The sequence below is a fragment of the Phoca vitulina genome, unplaced genomic scaffold (genome assembly GCF_004348235.1).
Source record: "Phoca vitulina isolate PV1807 unplaced genomic scaffold, GSC_HSeal_1.0 scaffold51, whole genome shotgun sequence".
Lineage (NCBI taxonomy): Eukaryota > Metazoa > Chordata > Mammalia > Carnivora > Phocidae > Phoca > Phoca vitulina.
The window spans coordinates 10,437,806-10,461,088 of record NW_022589754.1 but is presented as its reverse complement, the minus strand read 5'-3'; the positions used below and the strand labels follow the sequence as shown (position 1 = coordinate 10,461,088).

Below are 23,283 nucleotides of genomic sequence, written 5' to 3'. Positions count from 1 at the left end.
TGGAATTTATTCTTGGGCTGCAGGGGTGTTTCAACATCCACAAATCAATCATTGTGATACATCATATCAATAAAAGAAAGGACAAGAACCCCATATGATCCTCTTAATAGATGCAGAAAAATCATTTGACAAAATACAGCATCCTCTCTTGATAAAAACCCTCCAAAATGTAGGGATAGAGGGAACATACCTCAACATCATAAAAGCATATACAAAAGACCCACAGCTTTTTTGTCTTAAGGTCAGGAATATGACAGGGATGTCCACTCTCACCACTGTTGTTCAACATAGTACAGGAAGCCCTAGCCTCAACAATCAGACAATAAAAAGAAATAGAATGCATCCAAATTGGCAAAGAAGTCAAACTTTCACTCTTCACAGACAACATGATAGTCTACCTAGAGAACCCTAAAGACTACCCAAAAATTGCTAGGACTGATACAGGAATTCAGCAAAGTTGCAGGATATAAAATCAACCCACAGAAGTCTGTTGCATTTCTATACACTAACAATGAGGCAGCAGAGGATTCAAGGAATCGATTCCATTTACAATTGCACCAAAAACTATTACATACCTAGGAATTAACCTAACCAAAGAGATAAAAGATCTGTACTCTGAAAACTATAGAACACTTATGAAAGAAATTGAGGAAGACACAAAAAATGGAAAAACATTCCATGCTCATGGACTGGAAGAATAAATATTGTTAAAATGTGTATGCTACAGAAAGCAATCTGCACATCCAGTGCAATCCCTACCAAAATACTGCCAGCATTTCTCACACAGCTGGAACAAACAATCTTAAAATTTGTATGGAATCAGAAAAAACTGCGAAATAGCCAAAGGAATGTTGAAAAAGAAAACCAAAGCTGGAGGCATCACAATTCCAGACTGCAGGTTGTATTACAAAGTTGCAATCATTGAGACAGTATGGTACTGGTATAACAACAAACACATATATCAATGGAATAGAATAAAGAACCCAGAAATGGATTGTCAACTCTATGGTTAATTAATGTTTGATAAAGCAGGAAAGAATATCCGTTTGAAAAAAGACGGTCTCTTCAACAATTGATCTTGGGAAAATTGGACAGCCACATGCAGAAGAATGAAACTGGACCACTTTCTTACAGCATACACAAAAATAAACTCAAAATGGATGAAAGGCCTAAATGTGGGACAGGAATCCATCAAAATCCTAGAGGAGAACACAGACAGCAACTTATTTGACCTTGGCTGCAATAACTTCTTACTAGACAGGTCTCCAAAGACAAAGGAAACAAAAGCAAAAGTGAACTATTGGGACTTCATCAAGATAAAATGCTTCTGCACAGCAAAGGAAACAATCAACAAAACCAAAAGACAATGAACAGACGAGAAGATATTCACAAATGACATCTCAGATAAAGGGCTAGTATCCAAAATCTATAAAGAAATTATCAAACTCAACACCCCAAAAACAAATAATTCAGTCAAGAAATGGGCAGAAGACATGAACAGACATTTCTCCAAAGAACACATACAAATGACTATTGTGAAAAAATTTTGAACATCATTCAGCATCAGGGAAATACAAATCAAAACCACAATGAGATATCACCTCACACCTGTCAGAATGGCTAAAATTAACAACACAAGAAACAACAGATGTTGGTGAGGATGCAGAGAAAGGGGAACTTTCTTACACTGTTGGAGGAATGCACACTGGTGCAGCTACTCTGGAAAACAGTATGGAGGTTCCTCAAAAAGTTAAAAATAGAACTACCCTACTACCCAGCAATTGTACTGCTAGGTATTTATCCAGAGGATACAAAAATATTGATTTGAAGGGGCACGTGCACCCCAATGTTTATAGCAGTAGTGTCCTCGATAGCCAAAATATGGAAAGAACCCAGATGTCCATTGACAGATGAATGGATAAAGAAGATGTGGTATATATATATATATATATATATATATATATATATATATACACAAAGGAATATTATTAGCTATCATAAAGAATGAAATCTTACCATTTGCAATGATGTGGATGGAACTAGAGGGTATTATGCCAAGCAAAATAAGTCATCAGAAAAAGACAAATACCATATGATTTCACTCGTATGTGGAATTTAAGAAACAAAACTGATGAAAATAGGGGAAGGGAAGGGAAAATAAAATAAGATGAAACCAGAGAGGGAGACAAACCATAAGAGACTCTTAACTATAGGAAAGAAACTGAGGGTTGCTGGGGGGAGGTGGGTAGGAGATGGGGTAATTGGGTGAAGGGCCTTAAGGAGGACAGTTGATGTAATGAGCACTGGGTGATATATGCTATTGATGAATCACTAAATTTTACTCCTGAAGCTAATAATACATTACATGTTAACTAAATTGAATTGAAATAAAAATTAAAAAAATAATTATATCACTAATTCAAACAGTGGTTTCTTAGTCTTCAAAGTATCTATGGCCAGTGATTTTGCAATAGATTATCCTTCTATAGACTATCTTACCCTTAATTTACCTTTATCACTAAGAGGCCTTTTTAAAGATTATCCTGAATCTCTCTTCTGTAAATGAAGGTTATTTGCTTCTTTTTTCAACTTCTTGTTTTTGTTTTGTTTTGCATTTCTGCTTTCCTGTCTCTTTAGCCTTTAGGAAGTAACCATGATTCTTACCTTTTGATTTGGCTGTTGTGGGAGTGTAAATATAGACTTCCAGTAGGTCCAGGTAAAGAACACAAAGATGGCATGGTAGAATATGAGGTAGATAACTGAAATTTAAGAGAGAAAAAATAAGTGTTCATATTATCTTTTTTGTCCATTTCAAGCAGTTCAGAAAGACATAAAACTAGACAACAAATTTGTTTTGTTTTCCTATTACCAAGTATTTTCTATTGTTACTATAAAATGTTAATTCTTACCTTTTCCCCATGAAGTGACAGAAATAAGTTACAGTGCCAAATTTTCAGTGAGACCTTCTGGAAGTTGTATGTTTTAAAAGTTGCCATGTGATTCTAAAACTAAAGGGGAAATGTTCTTTATGACAATGTGAGGGAAGCTACCATAGCCACTTATCATTATCTCTGCCATTGTAGGTGCTAAAAGATGATAATGATAGTATTTGCACAACACTATAGAGTTTACAACATGATTTTATAATATTTTCTTATTTTATTGTTTCAATAACTTTGTGAGATAGGTAATAGGATAGGGACAGTTGGTTAACTATCAGGAATAGCTGATTATCCAAAGTGATACAGCTACATTATAATGTGTCCAGGTCTTAAACACAGGATTACTGACTATAAATCACAAGTTCTTTTCAGTAGCTTCAAAGACTATATGTTCATTTTCTTTTTGAAAGGAATCTGGATTCATATTTATTGAAGCAGGTAATTAGAGACATCTTTTCCAGCACTAGAAAGCAAGGTTCTACGTGATTGCATAACTGAATCTGGTTAGAGCCACAACCCGGGACGAAGGCTGGTAGGGGAATAATCTTCAGTCCTAATTTTACATTAAAAACACTATTAAACTTAACATAAATATAACAGTGAACTTTCATTTACAGCATCAACATTGTTAAGGTCATTATGTACAGAGCAGTCACTTTCAACTGTTAAACTAATAAAACATGACAACGTCTTCAGATTATATACTTTTTTGAAATGTGAGTTGTATCTGCGCTAGTTGTAAAAGTTGCTTCTACTGCTTATCTTTTTATACTTTTTGTTGTCTCTTGTATAGCTCTTCTTTTTTTTTTTTTTAAAGATTTTATTTATTTATTTGACAGAGAGATAGAGAGAGAGCACAAGTAGGCAGAGAGGCAGGCAGAGGGAGAGGGGGAAGCAGACTCTCCACTGAGCAGGGAGCCTGACGTGGGGCTCAATCCCAGGACCCTGGGATCATGACCTGAGCCAAAGGCAGCCCCTTCACTGACTGAGCCACCCAGGCGCCCCTTGGATAGCTCTTCTGATATCAGAAATTTCACCATTCTCCACAGAGGCCATTATAAGACTGATGGTCACTTTACTGTTTCATTTTGAGTTCTCCTGTGGCAAGGTGTTATTACCTCAGTCAATCAGAAAGACTCAAGGGAATGATGACTCAAGACCAAGTTAATAGGGCTGGGTGCCTTATACATATATGGCTGAATTGAAAAAGCTGTACTCTCTTAGCCCAGTGCTCCTAGTCTTATGATACAATTCCTTTTTTATGTGCTTCATTTGTGTAATTATGAAATCTCATTTTCAAATTCAAGCAATTTAAAGTAAAAAGTAAAATCTACCACACATACATCTAGCCTCCCACCTCCCCCTCTTAGGGCATTAATACCTGTCTGCTATTTGGTGTATATCAGTACAGATCTTCTGATTTTTATGTGTTCATATGAATATATGAACACAATATAAATATGGAAATTTTGTAATATTTAAAAATTTTTTCATTGTATTTCTTTTGAAAGGTAATACATTCACAAAATTCAAAATTTGAAGGCATAAAATAGTACACAGTGAAAAGTTTCCCTTCCATACCTGTCCCTCAGCCACCAGGTTTCCTTCCTAGAAGCAACAAATGTTACAGTTTCATGACTTCATTCTGTACCCTTTTAGATTTTATACATATAAAAGCACTGAAACAGTGTGTTTTTTCCACACAAATAGTAGTATTCTATACATGGTTTCATACCAATTACTTTTTCATCATCTATAAGTTGGAAATCATTCTATTTAATATAACTTGCAAAGAGTAAGCTTCTCACTTTCTTTAAAAATGTTGCATGGATTTTCATTGCATCAACATGCCATAATTTAACCGAAGTGTTTCTGATGAAAATTTAGTTTTTTCCTCTTCTCTTGCTACTACAAATAATGCTGTAATAAAAAAACTTTGTATATATGTCACTGGCACATATACTAAATCTATAGGGTCAGTTTCTTAAAGTGGGATTGCTAGGCGCAAACATAGGCCTTTTGGCAGATAATGTCAAACTGCCATTAAAAAAAATGTTTTTTCTGGTGTAGGGGAACCATAAGGTTCCACAGAACCACTCAGGTGATATTCAGGACAGGCACTGCAGGCATTGCAGGGAAGAACCACGAGGGGAGCACTCATATGAGGGAAGCATGGGGATCATGCTCACACTGAACCCACAGAACTCCCACCCACCTACCCACTGACACCTTCCTGCTGCTGCCCCACCCATGCACCCTCCCATACCTGTTCTGTGGCTGGGCACCAGAAGGTTCCACGTGGCCACTCACTGGGTTGTGGATCCCCAAGTCCTGTGATCAGTGTTGGGGTGGTATAGTGAGCAAGACTGTGGTTGGAAGGGACCTCAGACATCACCTGCTCCAAACCTCATTTCACAGGTTCAATTAAGGTACTTACAAGGGTCTGTTACACTCTGTCATCTCCCTGGTGGTTTCAGGTCACAGCAGAGTGAGGATATAGAAGTTCCATATGTATCACCCCACAAACTAGAAATCTTTTCATCTTTATAGTAAAAATTCACTTGGGGAAGAGGGAAGATAGTGGTGGAGTAGGAAGACCCTAAACTCATTTCAACTCATGAACACAACTAAATAACTATCAAATCATCATAAATCGCCCAGAAATAGACCAGAAGCCTGACAGAAAAAACTACACAACTATAGGGAGAGAAGAGGCCACATCAAAGAAGGTAGTAACTGTGGAGATGTGGTTTAGGGGGAGAAGGATTGTGGGTGCTGTGGAGGGGAGGGAGATGTGGTCATGGAGAAGGGAGAGGGAGAGAGAAAGAGAGAGAGAGAGAGGAGCAGACAGGGGGATGCAAAAGGAGAAGGTTTCCCCAAAGCCATTGGCTTAGAAAATGAGAGGGGCTGATTTTAGTGAGTTCATGCAACCAGCAGGGCTTAAAGCCTAGAGCTTTAGGGACACCTGGGTGGCTCAGTCGTTTAAGCGTCTGCCTTCAGCTCAGGTCATGATCCCAAGGTCCTGGGATCAAGTCCCGAGTCCCGAATCGGGCTCCTTGCTCAGCAGGGAGCCTGCTTCTCCTTCTGCCTGCTGCTTCTCCTGCTTGTTCTCTCTCTTTCTCTCTCTGACAAACAAATACATATATAAAGCCTAGAGCTTTAAAGGTCCACGGGCTTGACTGGGATAGAGCTTGAAGAACAAGTGCTGCTCTTGGAGAGAAGGCAAGCACACAAACTGGGAGTAGACAGCATGGAAACAATGATTTGAAGAACACCTGGGACACACAAGGGGGAGATTATTTGCTCTACTTGGAACACATCTCTGGGAGAAAGTGTTTGTAAGACCCCTCCCCAGGAACAAAGGAGCTGGATGGTGGCATTTCCCTTCTCCTCTCCTCAGCATAAACACAAAGCCATGTACAGGAAGCAGTGCAGAACTGACACTGGCTGCCTAACATGCTTACACCAAGCCCTTCACCCTTGCACTCTGATGGGACTGCCTTTCTCAGTCACGCTTGCCTCAGTCCCAGCAGAATGGGCCCCTCCCCAGAAGACCAGAACAAATTCCTGCCCGCACCATGTGTCCCAACCAGAGAGTTCTCCAGGACTTCAGTTGTGGTAGAAGGGGTGTCAGGTTTCATTTCATAAGCAGACCAGAGCACATCTAGTTAAAACTCACCACATTCAGACTAGGGACCAAACACTGCACACAGCAGGCAAGGAGAGCCTCTGCAGACTGGCTTGAAGGAAGTGCAGACAAAACACAAGAGCAGAGTACAAGCAACACACACCAGAGACACTCCCTGAAGTGCCAGGCCCTTTGCACGACATGACCTCTTCTTCATAATGCCATTACTTTCAGGAGCAGGAGATATAACTGGCTTTTCTAACACAGAGAAGAAGGCAGAGACTTAGACAGAATGCCAAGACAGAGGAAGGTACCCTAAATGAAAGAACAATATAAGGCCATGGCCAGAGATGTAAGTGAAACAGATATAAGTAACATGCCTGATGGAGAATTTAAAGCAACAATCATAAGGATACTCACTGGGCTTGAGAAAAGAATAGAAGACATCAGTGAGACCTTTACCACAGAGATCAAAGAGTTAAAAAAGAATGAATCAGAGATGAAGAATGCACTAAACAAGATGGGAAACAGGCTCGAAGCAATGAACAGTAGACTGGAAGAAGTAGAGGAATGATGCAGCATAGAATAATATAAGGGAAATAACGAAGCTGAACACAAGATAGGAACACTTATGCAACATGAGAATAGACTTAGGGATTTCAGAGACTCCATCAAACATAATAACATTCATATTATAGGAGTCCCAGAAGAAGAAGAGAGAGAAAAGGGGGCAGAAAATTCATTTGAGGAAATAATAGCTGAAAACTTCCCAAATCTGGAGAAGAAACAGATACCAGATTTAGGAGGCACAAAGAACTCCCATCAAAATCAATAAAAGCAGGCCAACACCAAGACATATTGTAATTAAATTTGCAAACTATAGCAATAAAGAAAAAAATCTTAAAAGCAACAAGACAAAAGAAGCCCTTAACTGACAAGGGAAGACCCATAAGGCTAGCTGGAGACTTCTCAACAGAACCTTGGAAAGCCAGAAAGGAGTGGCATGATATGTTCAAAGTGCCAAATGGGAAAAATCTGCAACCAAGAATACTCTATCCAGCAAGGCTATCATTCAGAATAGAAGGAGAGATAAAGAGTTACACAAAGAAAAACTAAAGGAATTTGTTACACTAAATCTGCCCTGCAAGAAATATTAAAAGGGACTCTTTGAGGGCAAAGGAGAAACCAAAAGTGACAAAGACAAGAAAGGATCAGAGAAATCATCAGAATCAATGACAAAACAAGTAATAAAATGGCACTAAATACATATCTACCAGTAATTACTTTGTAAATGGACTAAATGCTGAATAAAAAGACAGGGTGTCAGGATGGATGAAAAAAAAAAAACAAGACCCATCTATATGTTGTTTACAAGAGACTCATTGTAGACCTGAAGACACCTGCAGATTGAAAGTGAGGGATAGAGAAACATTTATCATGCAAATGGATGTCAAAAGAAAGCCAGAGTAGAAACAGATATATCAGACAAACCAGATTTTAAAACAGACTGGAAGAAGAGACAAAAAAGGGCACTATATCATAATAAAGGGGACAATCCAACAAGAAGATCTAACAATTATAAATATTTATGCACCCATATGGGAGCACCCAAATAAATAAAACAGTAACAAACATAAAGAAACTAATTGATTATAATATAAAAATAGTGGTGGATTTAACCTTCCAGTTACATCAATGGACAGATCATCTAAACAGAAAATAAAGAAGGGAACAATGGCTTTGAATGGCACACTGGATCAGATGGAATTAATGGATATATGCAGAACATTCCATCCTAAAACAGCAGAATACACATTCTTTTCAAATGCACATGGGTCATTTTACAGAATAAATCATGTATTAGGTCACAAATCAGGCCTCAATAAATACAAAAAGACTGAAGTCATATCATGTACCTTTTCTGACCACAACAGTATGAAACTAGAATTCAACCACAAGAAAAAATGTGGAAAGACCACAAATACATGGAGGTTAAACAACATGCTACTAAACAATGAATGGGTCAACCAGGAAATCAAAGAAGAAATAAAAAAAATCATAGGAAAATGAAAGCACGATGGTTCAAAACCTTTGGGATGCAGGAAAATGATCGCAAGAGGGACATGCATGCCCAAACAGGCCTAATTCAAGAAGCAAGAAAAACCTCAAATGAACCTAACCTTTCACCTAAAGAAAGTAGAAAAAGAACAACAAAGCCTAAAGCCAGCAGAAAGAAGGTAAAGAGTAGAGCAGAAATAAATGATATAGAAACTAAAAAAGAAAACAAACAAAAAAACCCCACAAAAAAACCCCATAGAACAGATTGATGAAAACAGGATCTGCTTCACTGAGAAAGTTAATAAAACTGATAACCCTCTAGCTAGACTTATCAAAAAGAAAAGGGAAAGGACTCAAATAAATAAAATCACAAATGAGAGAGAAGAAAGGATAACTAAGACCAGAGAAATACAAACATTATGTGAACAAACTGGACAACATGGAAGAAATAAATTCCTAAAAACATATAAGCTACCATAACTGAAACAGGAAGAAATAGAAAACATGAACATACCAATAACCAGCAGACAAACTGAATCAGTAATCAAAAACCTCCCAACAAACAAAAGTCCAGGACCAGATGGCTTCACAGGCAAATTCTACCAAACATTTATTTACTTTATTTTTTTAAAAGATTTTATTTATTTATTTGACAGAGAGAGAGAGAGAGAGAGAGAGAACAGCAGGGGGAGCAGCAGGCAGAGGGAGAGGGAGAAGCAGGCCCACCGAGCAGGGAGCCCAATGCGGGGCTCAGTCCCAGGACCCGGGGATCCTGACCTGAGCCAAAGGCAGATGCCTAATGACTGAGCCACCCAGGTGCCCTCTCCCAAACATTTAAAGAAGAGTTAATACCTATTCTTCTCAAACTACTTCAAAAAAAAAAAAAAAATAGAAGAGGAAGGAAATCTTTCAAATTCATTCTATGAGGACAGCATTATCCTGATACCCAAACCAGAAAAAGACAGTACAAAAGAAGAGAACTACAGGCCAGTATCTCTGTGATGAACATACATGCAAAATTCCTCAACAAAATACTAGTAAACTGATTCCAACAATACGTTAAAAAAAATCATTCACCAGAATCAAGTGGGATTTATTCACATGATGCAAGGGTGGTACAATATTCACAAATCAATCAACATTATACACCACATTAATGAAAGAAAGGATAAGGGGCACCTAGGTGGCTCAGTTGGTTAAGCGTTGGACTCCTGATTTCTGCTCAGGTCATGATCTCAGGGTCGTGAGATTGAGCCCCACGCTGGGCTATGCACTCAGCAGAGAGTCTGCTTGGGATTCTCCTCTCCCTCTCCCTCTGCCCCTCCTCCTGCTTGTTCTCTCTCTCTCTCTCTAAAAGTAAATAAATAAATCTTTAAAAAATAATAAAAGAAAGGATAAGAACCATGTGATCATTTCAAAAGATGCAGAAAAAGAATTTGACAAAGTACAATATCCATTCATGATAAAAACCCTCAACAAAGTAGGTTTACATGGAACATGCCTCAACACAATAAAAGCCATCTTATGAAAAACCCATAGCTAACATAATCAATGGGGAAAGACTAAGAGCTTTCCTGTACATTCCTCTACGTTCAGGAACAACACAAGGATGTCCACTCTCACCACTGTTATTTAACATAGTATCTGAAGTCCTAGCCACAGCAATCTGACAACAAAAAGAAATAAAAGGCATCCAAGTTGGCAAGAAAGAAGTAAAACTTTCACTATTTGCACATGACATGATACTCTATACAGAAAACCTCAAAGACTCCACCAATAAACTATACTGATATATGATTTCAGTAAAGTCACAGGATACAAAATCAACCTACACAAATCTGTTACATTTCCATACACCAATAATGAAGCACCAGAGAGAGAAATTAAGGAATCATTCCCATTTACAGTATACCAAAACCATAAGATACCTAGGAATAAACCTAACCAAAGAGGTGAAAGACCTGTACTGGGAAAACTATAAAATGCTACTGAAAGAAATTGACGAGGACACAAAGAAATGTAAAAACATTCCATGCCCATAGATTGGAAGAAAAAATATTGTTAAAATGCATATACTACCCAAAGCAATCTACACATTTAATGTAATCCCTATCAAAATACCAACAGCATTTTTCACAGAGCTAGAAAAAACCATCATAAAATTTGTATGGAAGCACAAAAGACCCCGACTAGCCAAAGCAACCTTGAAAAAGAAAAGCAAAGCTGGAGGCATCACAATTCCAGACTTGAAGTTATATTAGAAAGCTATAGTAATCAAAACAATATGATACTGGCACAAAAATAGACACATAGATCAGTGGAACAGAATAGAAAACCCATAAATGAACCCATAAATATATGGTCAATTAATCTCTAACAAAGCAGGAAAGAATATCTAATGGGAAAAAGACAGTCTCTTCAACAAATGGTGCTGGGAATACTGGAGAGCATCATGCAAAAGAATGAAAATGGACCATGTTCTTACACCATACATAAAAATAAACTCAGAATGGATGAAAGACCTAATTGTGAGATAGGAGTCCATCAAAATCCTAGAAAAGAACACAGGCAATAACCTCTTTGTCATTGGCCATAGCAACTTCTTTCTAGATATGTCTCCTAAGGCAAGGGAAACAAAAGCAAAAATAAACTACTGGGACTTCATCAAAATAAAAGCTTCTGCACAGTGAAGGAAACAACAAAACTAAAAGACAACCTAGAGACTGGGAGAAGATATTTGCAAATGACATATGTAATAAAGGGTTAGTATCCAAAATATATAAAGAACTTACAAAACTCAACACCAAAAGAATGATTAGTCCAATTAGAAAATGGGCAGAAAACATGAATAGACATTTTCCAAAGAAGACATCCAGATGGCCAACAGACACATGAAAAGATGGTCAATATCACTTATCATCAGTAAACGCAAATCAAAACTATGAGCTATCACCTCACACCTGTCAGAATGGCTAAAATTAACAACACAAGAAACAACAGGTGTTGGTGAGGATGTGGAGAAAGGGGAATCCTCTTGCATTGTTGGTGTGAATGTAAACAGTTGCAGCCACTGTGGAAAATAGTATGGAGGTTCTTCAAATTTAAAAACAGAACTGTTCTATGATCCAGTAATCACATTACTGGGTATTTACCCACAGAATACAAAAACACTAATTTAAAGGGACACATACATCCTTATGTTTATAGCATCATTAATAAGACCCAAATTATGTAAGCAACTCAGGTGTTCATCAATTGATGAATGGATAAAGAAGTGGTATGTATATTTAATGGAGTATTATTCAGCCATCAAAATGAATGAAATCTTGCCATTTGCAACAATGTGGATGGAACTAGAGGGTATTATGTTGTGCTAAATAAGTCAGAGAAAGACAAATACCACATGATTTCACTCATATGTGGAATTTAAGAAACAGAACAGATAAATATAGGGGAAGAGAAGAAAAAATAAAACAAGATAAAATCAAAGAGGGAGGCAAACTATAAAACACTCTTAACTATAGAAAACAAACAGGGTTGCAGGAGGGGAGGTGGGTGGGCGATGGGGTAATTGGGTTATGGGTATTAAGGAGGCACTTGATGAAATGAGCACTGGGTGTTATATGTAACTGATGAATCACTAAATTCTACCCCCTGAAACTAATAATACAGTATATGTTAACTAAATTTTGAATTTAAATTAAAAATTAAAAAAAAAACAAATTAAGCAAAAAAGAGAGAGGCAAATCAAGAAACAGACTGTTAACTACAGAGAACAACCTGATAGCTACCAGAGGGGTAGTGGGTGGGGGGATGGGTTCAATAGGTGATGGGGATTAAGGTGTGCCTATGTTGTGATGAGCACCAGGTGTTGTGTGGAAGTGTTGAATCACTATATTGTATACCTGTAACTAATATTACACTGTATGTTAACTAACTGGAATTTAAATAAAAGCTTAAATTTTTTTTCTTAGTTTACATTCTTATCACCAATGAATAATAGTCATTCTTCCTCCACAGCCTAGCCCTTGTGAACTGTTAGTGGAATTTTTGATCTTAGACAATACTTTAAAATTGTTCTGTTAAGAGTCTCTTAACTATAGGAAACAAACTGAGGGTTGCTGGAGGGGAGGTGGGTGAGGGGATAGGGTAACTGGGTGATGGGCATTAAGGAGGGCACTTCATGTAATGAGCACTGGGTGTTATATGCAACTGATAAGTCACTAAACTCTACCTCTGAAATCAATAATACACTATATGTTCATCTATTTTAAATAAAAATAAAAAAATAAAAAATAAAATTGTTTCTTTGTGTTATCTTTTTTTGCAGAGAATTTATTATGAATTTATTAAGATGTTACATGTATTATCTCATTTATTCCTCAAAAACTACATGTAATTGATTTTTAATAAAAATAAAAATAAAAAAATTATTATTTTGTGTTATCTTTTGCTATGGTTTTGTTCCTTTGATTTTATGAAGTTTATACAGGAAAGATTCCATGTCTATCTAAGTTAGAAGGGACATAAACTAACTCCTGTCCTTCAGTATGGAATGGGATTATGGAACTTCTGGTTGCAAAGAAATTAGGAGAAAATAACTTTATTATGCACTTCAAAGGTAATAAATCTCTGCAATTTCGTTCCCCTGAATGTTGCAAACTAAACTCTTATACTTGATAGTGTTTTAAGGGTATTTATTTTTCTTCCAATGATTGAGATGGGAAGTGTGGGATTGTAAATTGTTCCAGCTAATACTACAAATTAACGACTGGTTTAATCGTAAAATTTAAAACAGCTGACCCTCGTTCCTGTATTCCAATGTTTCACAGAAGTTATGAGTACTTTTTTTTAATAGATGGGTAGAAAATTAGGGATCATGAGGTTAAATGACTAAGTCAAAGTCAATTACTGGATTGGTAGAATATGGAATATACTATAGATTTTATAAGAATCTTAGAGAACATACACCTGAAACAAACATAACATTGTATGTTAATTGTAATTCAATTTTAAAAGAAAAAAATCTTAGAGAACATAGAGATCCTCTAGTTTAACCTCCTCATTTTATAGAGAAATAATTGAGGCACAGGTAGGGTATGTGACTTGATTAGGGTTACCTAGAAAAGTTATGGAAGCAAAGGAACCAGAATCCAGGCTGCTTCATTCTCAGTCCAAAGCTCTTTTCCTTGGAGCAGTGGGTCCCAAGTTTCAGTGTGCATCAAAATCACCTTGGGAGGTTATTAGAATGCAGATCCTCAAGCTCTATACCAAAGATTCTGAATCAGTGGTCTGAGATGGGAGTCCAAGAATCTAACAACTCCTCCAAGTGATTCTCAGGCAGATGAGCCATAGAAAACAGGGCTTTAGGGGTCATTTGGTTTTCAGCCCACCATCCCAAGGGGAAGCTCCTCTCCAACATCCCTGGCAGGCAATTTCCACATCTCTGTCACATTTCATCCTGCAGTGAGTATTATTATATTATGGGTGGGACCCATGATTCTCAATTTTGTTTCTCCCTATATATTTGATGTTCCTAAGGTATGATTCCAAATGTGTGGAAATTCATTTTTTTTCTGCCTTAAAACATGAGAAACATAGGGGCACCTGGGTGGCTCAGTCGGTTAATCGTCTGCCTTCAGCTCAGGTCATGATCCTAGGGTCCTGGGATCGAGTCCCGCATCGGGCTCCCTGCTTAGCAGAGAGTCTGCTTCTCCCTTTCTCTCTCCCTCTGCCTCTCCCCCTGCTTGTGCTTGCTCTCTCTCTCTCAAATAAATCAATAAAATCTTTTTTAAAAATGAGAAACATATTTCTTTATATTTTGTAACTATAGTTATTCTTATAAACCGTAGGGACAATGAGTTTTTTAAGTGTGATCCTCTAGTGAGATTACAGATCACCAGAAAAACCAAAGAGCTTTTGAACAGTATTCCTGACCGGCCACTACTCATTGACATTGGAATGAACCAGGAAAACATCTTTTTAAAGCAAACAGGCACAGTAGTCTTTTGTTTATCTGGTAGTGATCACAGTCATGGGGCATTGGAAGCTGCTGGAGCTGTGATTACCACATGGAAAGCCAAAAACCTTTCAAGTTTTTTTTTTCCTTCCACATGTGCAAAGGTTTTCAGGAGAAGAAGAAATCAGCCATAAGGAACATGACCAACTGCCAAAGAAAAATCCTTAGGCATGCAGTTTTTCTGAATTTAGTCACTGTGTTGCACTGTAAATATCCCATTATGGAAGTAGCTTCTGAAATGAGAAAGCTACTTGAACTTTTTTCCTGAAATAATAATTCATAAACACCTTGATAAAAATTATGGAATCTGAAACCACATGGTGGAAGTAGCATAAATTTGTTATTAGCAACATCTTTTGCCAGCAGGATGCCTTTCTATCTGTTGTTCCCAGGGACTAATGGAAAATGAGTGATTTTGTGTGTATGTGTATGCACATGCATACACTTTCTTGTGTGAATAAGAATGAATGCAGCAAAGGAGGGCACGTATTGAATGGAGCACTGGGTGTTATACGCAAACAATGAATCATGGAACACTACATCAAAAACTAATGATGTAATGTATGATGATTAACATAACATAATAAAATTAAAAAAAAAGAATGAATGCAGCAGATAAGCTGTTCTAAATGCAGCAAGATGAGCACCAAATTGGGGAAAAGAGGAAAATAATGAAATTTTACTATATATATTTAGACAAGTAAATGCTAAGGCTGTTATTGTGGCAATTATCCAACATACCTCTTTTCTTTAAAGGCTATTATTGAAAACCATGTTTCATTTAAAAAGATACATTTTCTATAGTATCTTTTATATCAATTGATGACTAAAAGCATTTGAGTTGGTAGAGTTGGGTAATGGGGAGAAGGGTGTACCTTTCAACTACATACCATCATTCAAATAGGGACAGCAGCTGTAGCTTTAGCAATTGAAAGAATCCTCACTAAAATCCCCATTTTGGCCCAAGATAGAAATTCCCAGATTATTATCAAGGGGAAATTTGTCAGTGAGACAGTCACCTCTCTGAGTAGGAGACACCTATCAATGAGGTTTTGATTCTAATATGTGAGTTCATTGCCTTAATTTACTTTCACTGTCTTAAAAACTTGAACAAAGAGCTGAACCTTCTCTCTCAGCTATTTGAAGGAGTATTTGGAGAGAATGGGGTTAGATGCCCATAGATTGTAGCCAAAGAGTTAAGGATAATTCATGAGAACACAAGAATTGTCCCAGAGTTGTTTCCATTATTCAGCTACCCCCTACCCCAGGAGAATATAAGATTTTCTCGAGTTGTTTTCTTTTTTTTTTTTAAGATTTTCTTTATTTGGGGGGGGAAGAGAATCCCAAGCAGATTCAGTGCTGAGTGCAGCCTCAGGGTTCGATCCCACAACCCTGAGATCATGATCCAAGCCAAAACCAAGAGCCAGACACAACTGACTGAGCCACCCAGGTGCCCCAAGAGTTGTTTTCAAGGTTTAGCCAGCTACTCCTTAGGAGTCTCTCTGATGGTAGTATCAAATTCTAGTGTCAACATATGGCATCACATTTTAAAAGAGCATGATTTTCCTTATTGATATCAATTTCAAAAGTTAAGGTTGTCTCTCAAATACCCTATTTCCCCTTAATTATCCATTAGGCATCTACCATCTATCAATTTATATAAACCTTTTATGAAGCTGGTTATATCTTCAGTCTATACCAATTCTGGGAGGTAATGAGTCTCATAAGTTTGCCAGCCCATGTGCAAAGCAGGGCTTCATTTTAATTGTCGTAAAAACTCAGTATTTTTTCAGTTTCAAAGAGCTTTCTAGTCCGAGCATATTGGAATTTGGTAAACAACACAAAGCTAACAAAATATATAGCCTACATGTGTTTATAAACTTGGATTATCGCCCCTTTCTTTTTCCATGCTGAAGAGGCCTCTCTTCTTGGTCTGTTTTGAGCATTGAAATGCCATGCAAAATACAATGTATTTGGATTCAGATGATTTGGGCTTGAACTCTAGATCCGCCACTTAATAACTATGTGTCCTTGAGAAGCTGGTTAACTTTGCTGATCTCATGATATATGTATACACACACACAAAAACAACCTTATCAGTTTGTCTGACAAAGTTGTGAGAACTAATTGACTTAAGTGTAAAAGTATGTCACATACTCCTAGGACTTAATTGACATCAGCTTTCTTCCTCTCCTTTCCTTCCTCTTAAGTCTTAGTGATTTGTTTTCTGAGATATGGTGGTAAAAACTATACAGACTTCAGGGGCAGACACACTATGGCTTTGTTCAAAAGAGGAAAGTGGTTTGTTTTCATTGTTCTTTTTGATAATGTTTACTTAACATTTCATTGATTCATTGATTGTTGGAATAAATAAGTACACAGGGCAGTATCACTTATGGAATCACCTTTGGCTACTTTCCTGGTTTAAAATGGATAGTCGAGATGCCACCATTCTGTATGTATCATTTGGATTAAATATAGCCCAATGCCTTCATGTTGTCAGGGATACTCACAGTGGACACCAAAGCAGAACAGAGAATCCCTACTTTCTACACAGTAGCTAGGGATTTGCAAGCCAATTTTTCACTGGCTGGGAAAGTGGCTGGGGTTATCCCAATTCCAGCTTGGTTCCCTCAGAATGAATTTCCTTTTTTTGATGCAACCAATAAATTCTGTACCTCATTAATATGATGTTGGCTTGATTTATTTTAATATAAAATTTTAGATTTGGAAAAGTCATTAGATGCCATTTGGATCAACAGTCTCCATGATGTATAAATGTATAAATCTTCTTTGCACTATTGCTAATAATTGTTCAGCCAGCTTTTGTTTGAATACCTGAAGTAATGGGAAACTTAACTCTTGGGGCAGCCCATTCTATTGTTAGATAACTGTTAGACACATCTTCCTCATATTAAGCAGAAATATGCCTCCTGGTAGTTCTCTCCCATTGATTCTAATTTTGCTCCCTGAAAGGAATCATATTTGCTTAAAAACAGATAGACTTGTATCTAGACATTTAATGATCTCTTACAACTCAATAATAAGACAAAAGACTCAATAAAAAATAGGTAGAAGATTGAGATGCTTCATAAAAGAAGATAGAGAGATGGCAAACAAGGACACGAAAAGATGCTTATTATTAATCGTTACATAAGTGCAAAGTAAAACCACAAGGAGATATCACATCATACACAATAAAATGGTTTAAAATTCCTAACAACACCAAGTGACAGTGAGGATGTAGAGTGACTGGAACACTCATACATCACTGATGGGGATGCAAAATGGTAGAACCCCTTTGCAAAACAGTTTAGCAGTTTCTTATAGTTAAACATACAATTACCATACAGCCTAGCAATCCACTCCCAGGTATTTACCCAAGAGAAATAAAAACATACATTTCCGCGAAGGCCTGTACATGGATATTCTTATCAGCTTGATTCATAATAGCCCCAAACTGGAAACAACCCAAATGCTCATGTATTTGTGAATAAATAAGCAAATTGGGGTACATCTATAATATAGAATACTACTCACCAGTAAAAATAAACAAACTACTCATACATGCACTGACATGGATGAATCTTAAATGCATATTACTAAGTGAAAGAAGCCAGATACAAAGGGTTATGATCCAATTTATAGGACGTTCTGAGAAAGGTAAAACTATATGAAGAGAAAACAGATAATTGGTTGCCAAGGTGAAAAGTGAGAAGATAGCTTGTAAAGGGGGAAGAGGGATATTTTGAGGATAATGTAAATATTCTTTATCTTGATGGTGTTTACATCACTGTATACATTTGTCAAAACTCATCAACCTGTATATTTATAAAGAGTGATTCTTATTGTATGTAAATTAAATCTTAACGTGACAAAAAAAAAATCCCAAAGAGATCTAAAAATGAGTCTTTTCTGGGGTGATGTGATGCGGCTAACAAGCCAAGAGACAAAGGCAGTCATTGGAAGCTGGAAGAGATAAGATTTGGCATCTTCCCTTAAGCCTCTGGAGGGAGCATGGCCCATAGATATCATCATTTCACACTTCTGCCCACTAGAACCATTTGAGAATAAATTTTGGTTGTTTTATTTCACCATGTTTGTCATAATTTGTTATGACAGCCCTAGAAAACTAATACAGTCTATACTCAGTTTTTTTCATCCATAAATGAGCATATAATAATACTTCAGAGGGCTGTAATGAGAATTAAATGAATCAATACTCCTAAGGTACATTAGAGCAGTAGTTGGCACATAATAAATGGATTTGAAATAGTATTTTTTTTTAATTTTTTTTTTTTTTTAAGATTTTGTTTGTTTATCCGACAGAGAGATAGCGAGAGCAGGAACACAAGCAGGGGGAGTGGGAGAGGGAGAAGCAGGCTCCCCGCTGAGCAGGGAGCCCGATGTGGGGCTCGATCCCAGGACCCTGGGACCATGACCTGAGCCGAAGGCAGACGCTTAACGACTGAGCCACCTAGGTGCCCCTGAAATAGTATTTTTAAAAAGATTTTATTTATTTTAGAGAGAGAGAGTGTGTGGTTGTGGGGAGGGGAGTGGGGAGGGCAGAAGGAAAGGGAGAATTTCAAGCAGACTCCACATTGAGCGTGAAGCCCAACACTGGGTTCAGTCCCACAACCCTGAGATCATGACCTGAGCTGAAATCAAGAGTCAGATGCTCAACCAACTGAGCCACCCAGGCACCTCTGAAATAGAATGTGTTATAATTCTCTAACCTTAGTTATCTTTTAGTCTCCATTCCCTTCATCTGTTAACTGGTAATAATAAAAATATTGACTCTAACAACCTCCAAACAAACAAACAAAAAACAAAACTGGGCCTTTTTCTTTGCAGTCTTTTCATTTTAGATTTTCTAACATTTAGCATAATAGGTAGCTATTTATTCTGACTTCCCAGCCTAACATTTTCATTTTTCTCATAGCCATATTTAAATGTGTTGGGAATTCTAGTCTGTATGATAGAAAGAAGTGCCAAGTAGTATGCATCTAGGGTAGGAAGCAAAATCATGACTCTGAAACATAGCATTGGCTTCACTCTGGCTGATCTTTCCTCACACATATAGATCTCATCATTTTGGCTCCATACATGCCACCATCAAGGAGTAAACTGATGCAAGAGGGGGTTGCAGGAGTCATATTGGGAAGTACATAGGAGCATATAAGTTCTAGCTCAGGCCACTGGGGAGGGATAATAGCAGGGGAGTAATAGCTTTGAAATGTACTTTTAGATGTAGCTATATCAAAAGAGACTTGTCAAAATGTGAAGGAGCAAAATTACTTTTTAAAATCTTTACCAAGTATACAATAGACACCACTGGATTTTTATTTTTTAATTAATTTTTTTTTCATTTGAGTATAGTTGACACACGTTAGATTAGTTTCAGGTATACAACATAGTGATTCAACTTCTCTATACATCATGCTATGCTCACCAAAAGTGTAGCTACCATCTGTCCCCATACAATGCTATTACAATATCATTTACTATATTCCCTATGCTGTACCTTTTATCCCTGTGACTTATTCATTCCATAACTGAAAGCCTGTATTTCCCATTCCCCTTCACCCATTTTGCCTATCCTTGAACCCCCTTCCCTCTGGCAAACATCATTTTGTTCTCTGTATTTATATGTCTGATTCTCCTTTTTTTGTTTATTCGTTTGATTTACTTAGATTCCACATATGAGTGAAATCATATGGTATTTGTCTTTCACAGTCTGACTTATTCACTTAGCAAAATACTCTGTGGTTGCAAATAGCAAGATCTCATTCTTTCCTTCATGGCTGCATAATTTTCCATTGTATATATACACACTATTTTTTATCCATTCGTAAATTGACAGACACTTAGATTGCTTCCATATCTTGTTTACTGTAAATAAATCTGCAATAAACATAGGGGTGCATATATCTTTTCAAATTAGTGTTTTCATTTTCTTTGGCTGAATACCAATTAGTGAAATTACTGGATCACATGGTATTTATATTTTTATTTTTTAAAAAAAACCTCCATATTGTTTTCCATAGTGGCTATAACAATTCACATTCCCACCAACAGTTCATGAGTGTTCTTTTTCCTCCATATCCTTACCAACACTTGTTATTTCTTGTGGGTTTGATTTTAGCCATTCTGACAGATGTAAGGTGATATCTTGAAGTTTTGATTTGCATTTCCCTGATGATGAGTGATGTTGAACATCTTTTCATATGTCTGTGAGTCATCTAAATGTTTTCTTTGGAAAAATGTCTATTCAGGTTTTCTGCCCATTTTTTAAATTGGATTGTCTTTTCAAAAAATTTTCTGGTGTTGAAATGTGATGAGTTCTTTACATATTTTAGATATTAACCCCTTACCAGATATATCATTTGAAAATACCTTCTCCCATTTAGCAGGTTGCTTTTTTGTTTTGTTGATGGTTTCCTTCACTGTGCAAAAGCTTTATTTTGATGTAGTCCCGATAGTGTATTTTTACTTTTGTTTCCCTTGCCTCAGGAGACATACCTAGAAACATGTTGCTATGATTGATGCCAGAGAAATTACTGCCTGTGTTCTCTTCTAGGAATTTTATGGTTTCAGGTCTCACAGTTAGGTCTTTAATCCAATATGAGTTTATTTTTGTTTATGGTGTAAAAAAGTAATCCAGTTTCATTCTTTTGCACATAGCTGTCCAGTTTTCCTAGCACCATTTAATAAAGACTGTCTTTTCTTCATTGTATGTTCTTGCCTTCTTCATCATAGATTAATTGACCATATAATTGTGGGTTTGTTTCTGGGGTCTCTTCAGTTTCATTGATCTATGTGTCTATTTTTGTGCCAGGACCATACTGTTTGGATTACTATAGCTGTGTAGTATATCTTAAATACTGGAGTATTTGAAATCTGGAATTGTGATACTTTCAGCTTTGTTCTTCTTTCTCAAGATGGTTTTTGGTATTTGGGGGTCTTTCGTGGTTCCACACAAATTTTAGGATTATTTATTCTAGTTCTGTGAAAAATGCTGTTGGTATTTTGATAAAAATAGCATTGAATCTGTAAATTCCTTTGGGTAATACAGACATTTTAGCAATATTAATTCTTCCAATCCATGAGCATGAAATATTTTTCAAGTTGTTTGTATCATCTTCAATTTCTTTCATCAGTGTTTTATAGTTTTCAGAGTGCAGGTCTTTCACCTCATTGGTTAATTTTTTTTTTGGTATTTTTTCTTGGTGCAATTGTAAATGGAATTATTTTCTTTATTTCTCTGCTACTTAATTATTAGTGCATAGAAATGCTATCAATTTCTTGGTATTAATTTTGTGTCCTGCAACTTTACTGAACTCATTTATTATTTCTGGTAGCTTTTTTTTAAAGATTTTATCCATTTATTTGACAGAAAGAGAGCACAAGCAGGGGGAGCAGCAGAGGGAGAGGGAGAAGCAGAGTCCCTGCTGAGCAGGGAGCCCAACTCGGGACTTGATCCCAGGACCCTGGGATCATGACCTGAGCTGAAGGCAGACACTTAACCGTCTGAGCCACCCAGGCACCCCAATTTCTGGTAGTTTTTGGTGGAGTCTTTAGGTTTTTCTATATATTGTATTATGTCATCTGCAAATAGTGCCAATTTAACTTCTCCCTTACCAATATGGATGCATCTTATCTCTATTTCTTGTCAGATTTCTGTGGCTAGGACTTCCAGTACTATGTTGAATACAAGTGGCAAGAGTAGACATCCTTGTCTTGTTCCTGATTTTAGAGAAAAAGCCCTCAATTTTTCACCACTGAGTATGATGTTAGCTGTAGGTACTTCATATATATTTCATATATATACCTTTACTATGTTAAGGTATGTTCCCTCTAAATCCACTTTAGTGAGACTTTTTATCATGAACAGATGTTGATTTTTGTCAAATGCATTTTCTGCACTATTGAGAATATCATATGATTTGTTTCCTCGCTTTGTTGATGTAATGCATCACATTGATTGATTTGCAAATACTGAACCATCCTTACATCCCCAGAATAAATCCCACTTGACTATGGTGAATGATGTGTTAATGTATTTTTTTTTTGGTCAATGTATTGTTGAGTGCAGTTTGATAATATTTTGTTGAGGATTTTTGCATCTATGTTTATTAGGGATGTTGGCCTGCAGTTTTCTATTTTTGTGGTATCTTTGTCTGGTTTTGGTATCAGGGTAATGCCGATCTCATAGAATGTATATGAAAGCTTTCCTTCCTCTTATTTTTTGGAAAAGTTTGAGGAGTATAAATATTAATTCTTCTTTAAATGTTTGGTAGAATTCACCTGTGTATCCATCTGATCCTGTACTTTTAATTTTTGGTAGTTTTTTGATTACCAATTAAATTTTGTTACTAGTAATTGATCTGTTGAGATTTTCTGTTTCTTTCTAATTCAGATTTGAAAGACTGTATGTTTTAGGAGTTTATTCATTTCTTCTAGATTGTCCAATTTGTTGGCATATAATTTTTCATAGTATTCTCTTATAATCCATTGTATTTATGTGGTATCAGTTGTTACTTTTCCTCTTTCATTTCTGATTTTATCTATTTGGGTCCTTTCTCTTTTTCTTCATTAGTCTGGCTAAAGGTTTATTATATGTTATATATTATATA

General features: G+C 36.7%; 1 protein-coding gene across 6 annotated transcripts in view; it reads right to left on the bottom strand.

The window, feature by feature from the left end:
* Positions 1-23,283, bottom strand: part of ZDHHC15 (zinc finger DHHC-type palmitoyltransferase 15) — a 149,214-nt gene that overhangs the window by 85,292 nt on the left and 40,639 nt on the right. For all 6 annotated transcript variants that reach the window (XR_004297480.1, XM_032387845.1, XM_032387846.1 and 3 more), the window contains exon 3: positions 2,665-2,759. Coding sequence is in view for 5 of the 6 variants with exons in the window: in XM_032387845.1 (XP_032243736.1) it covers positions 2,665-2,759 (95 nt within the window). In the remaining variant the exon portion in view is untranslated. The remainder of the gene's footprint in view (positions 1-2,664; positions 2,760-23,283) is intronic.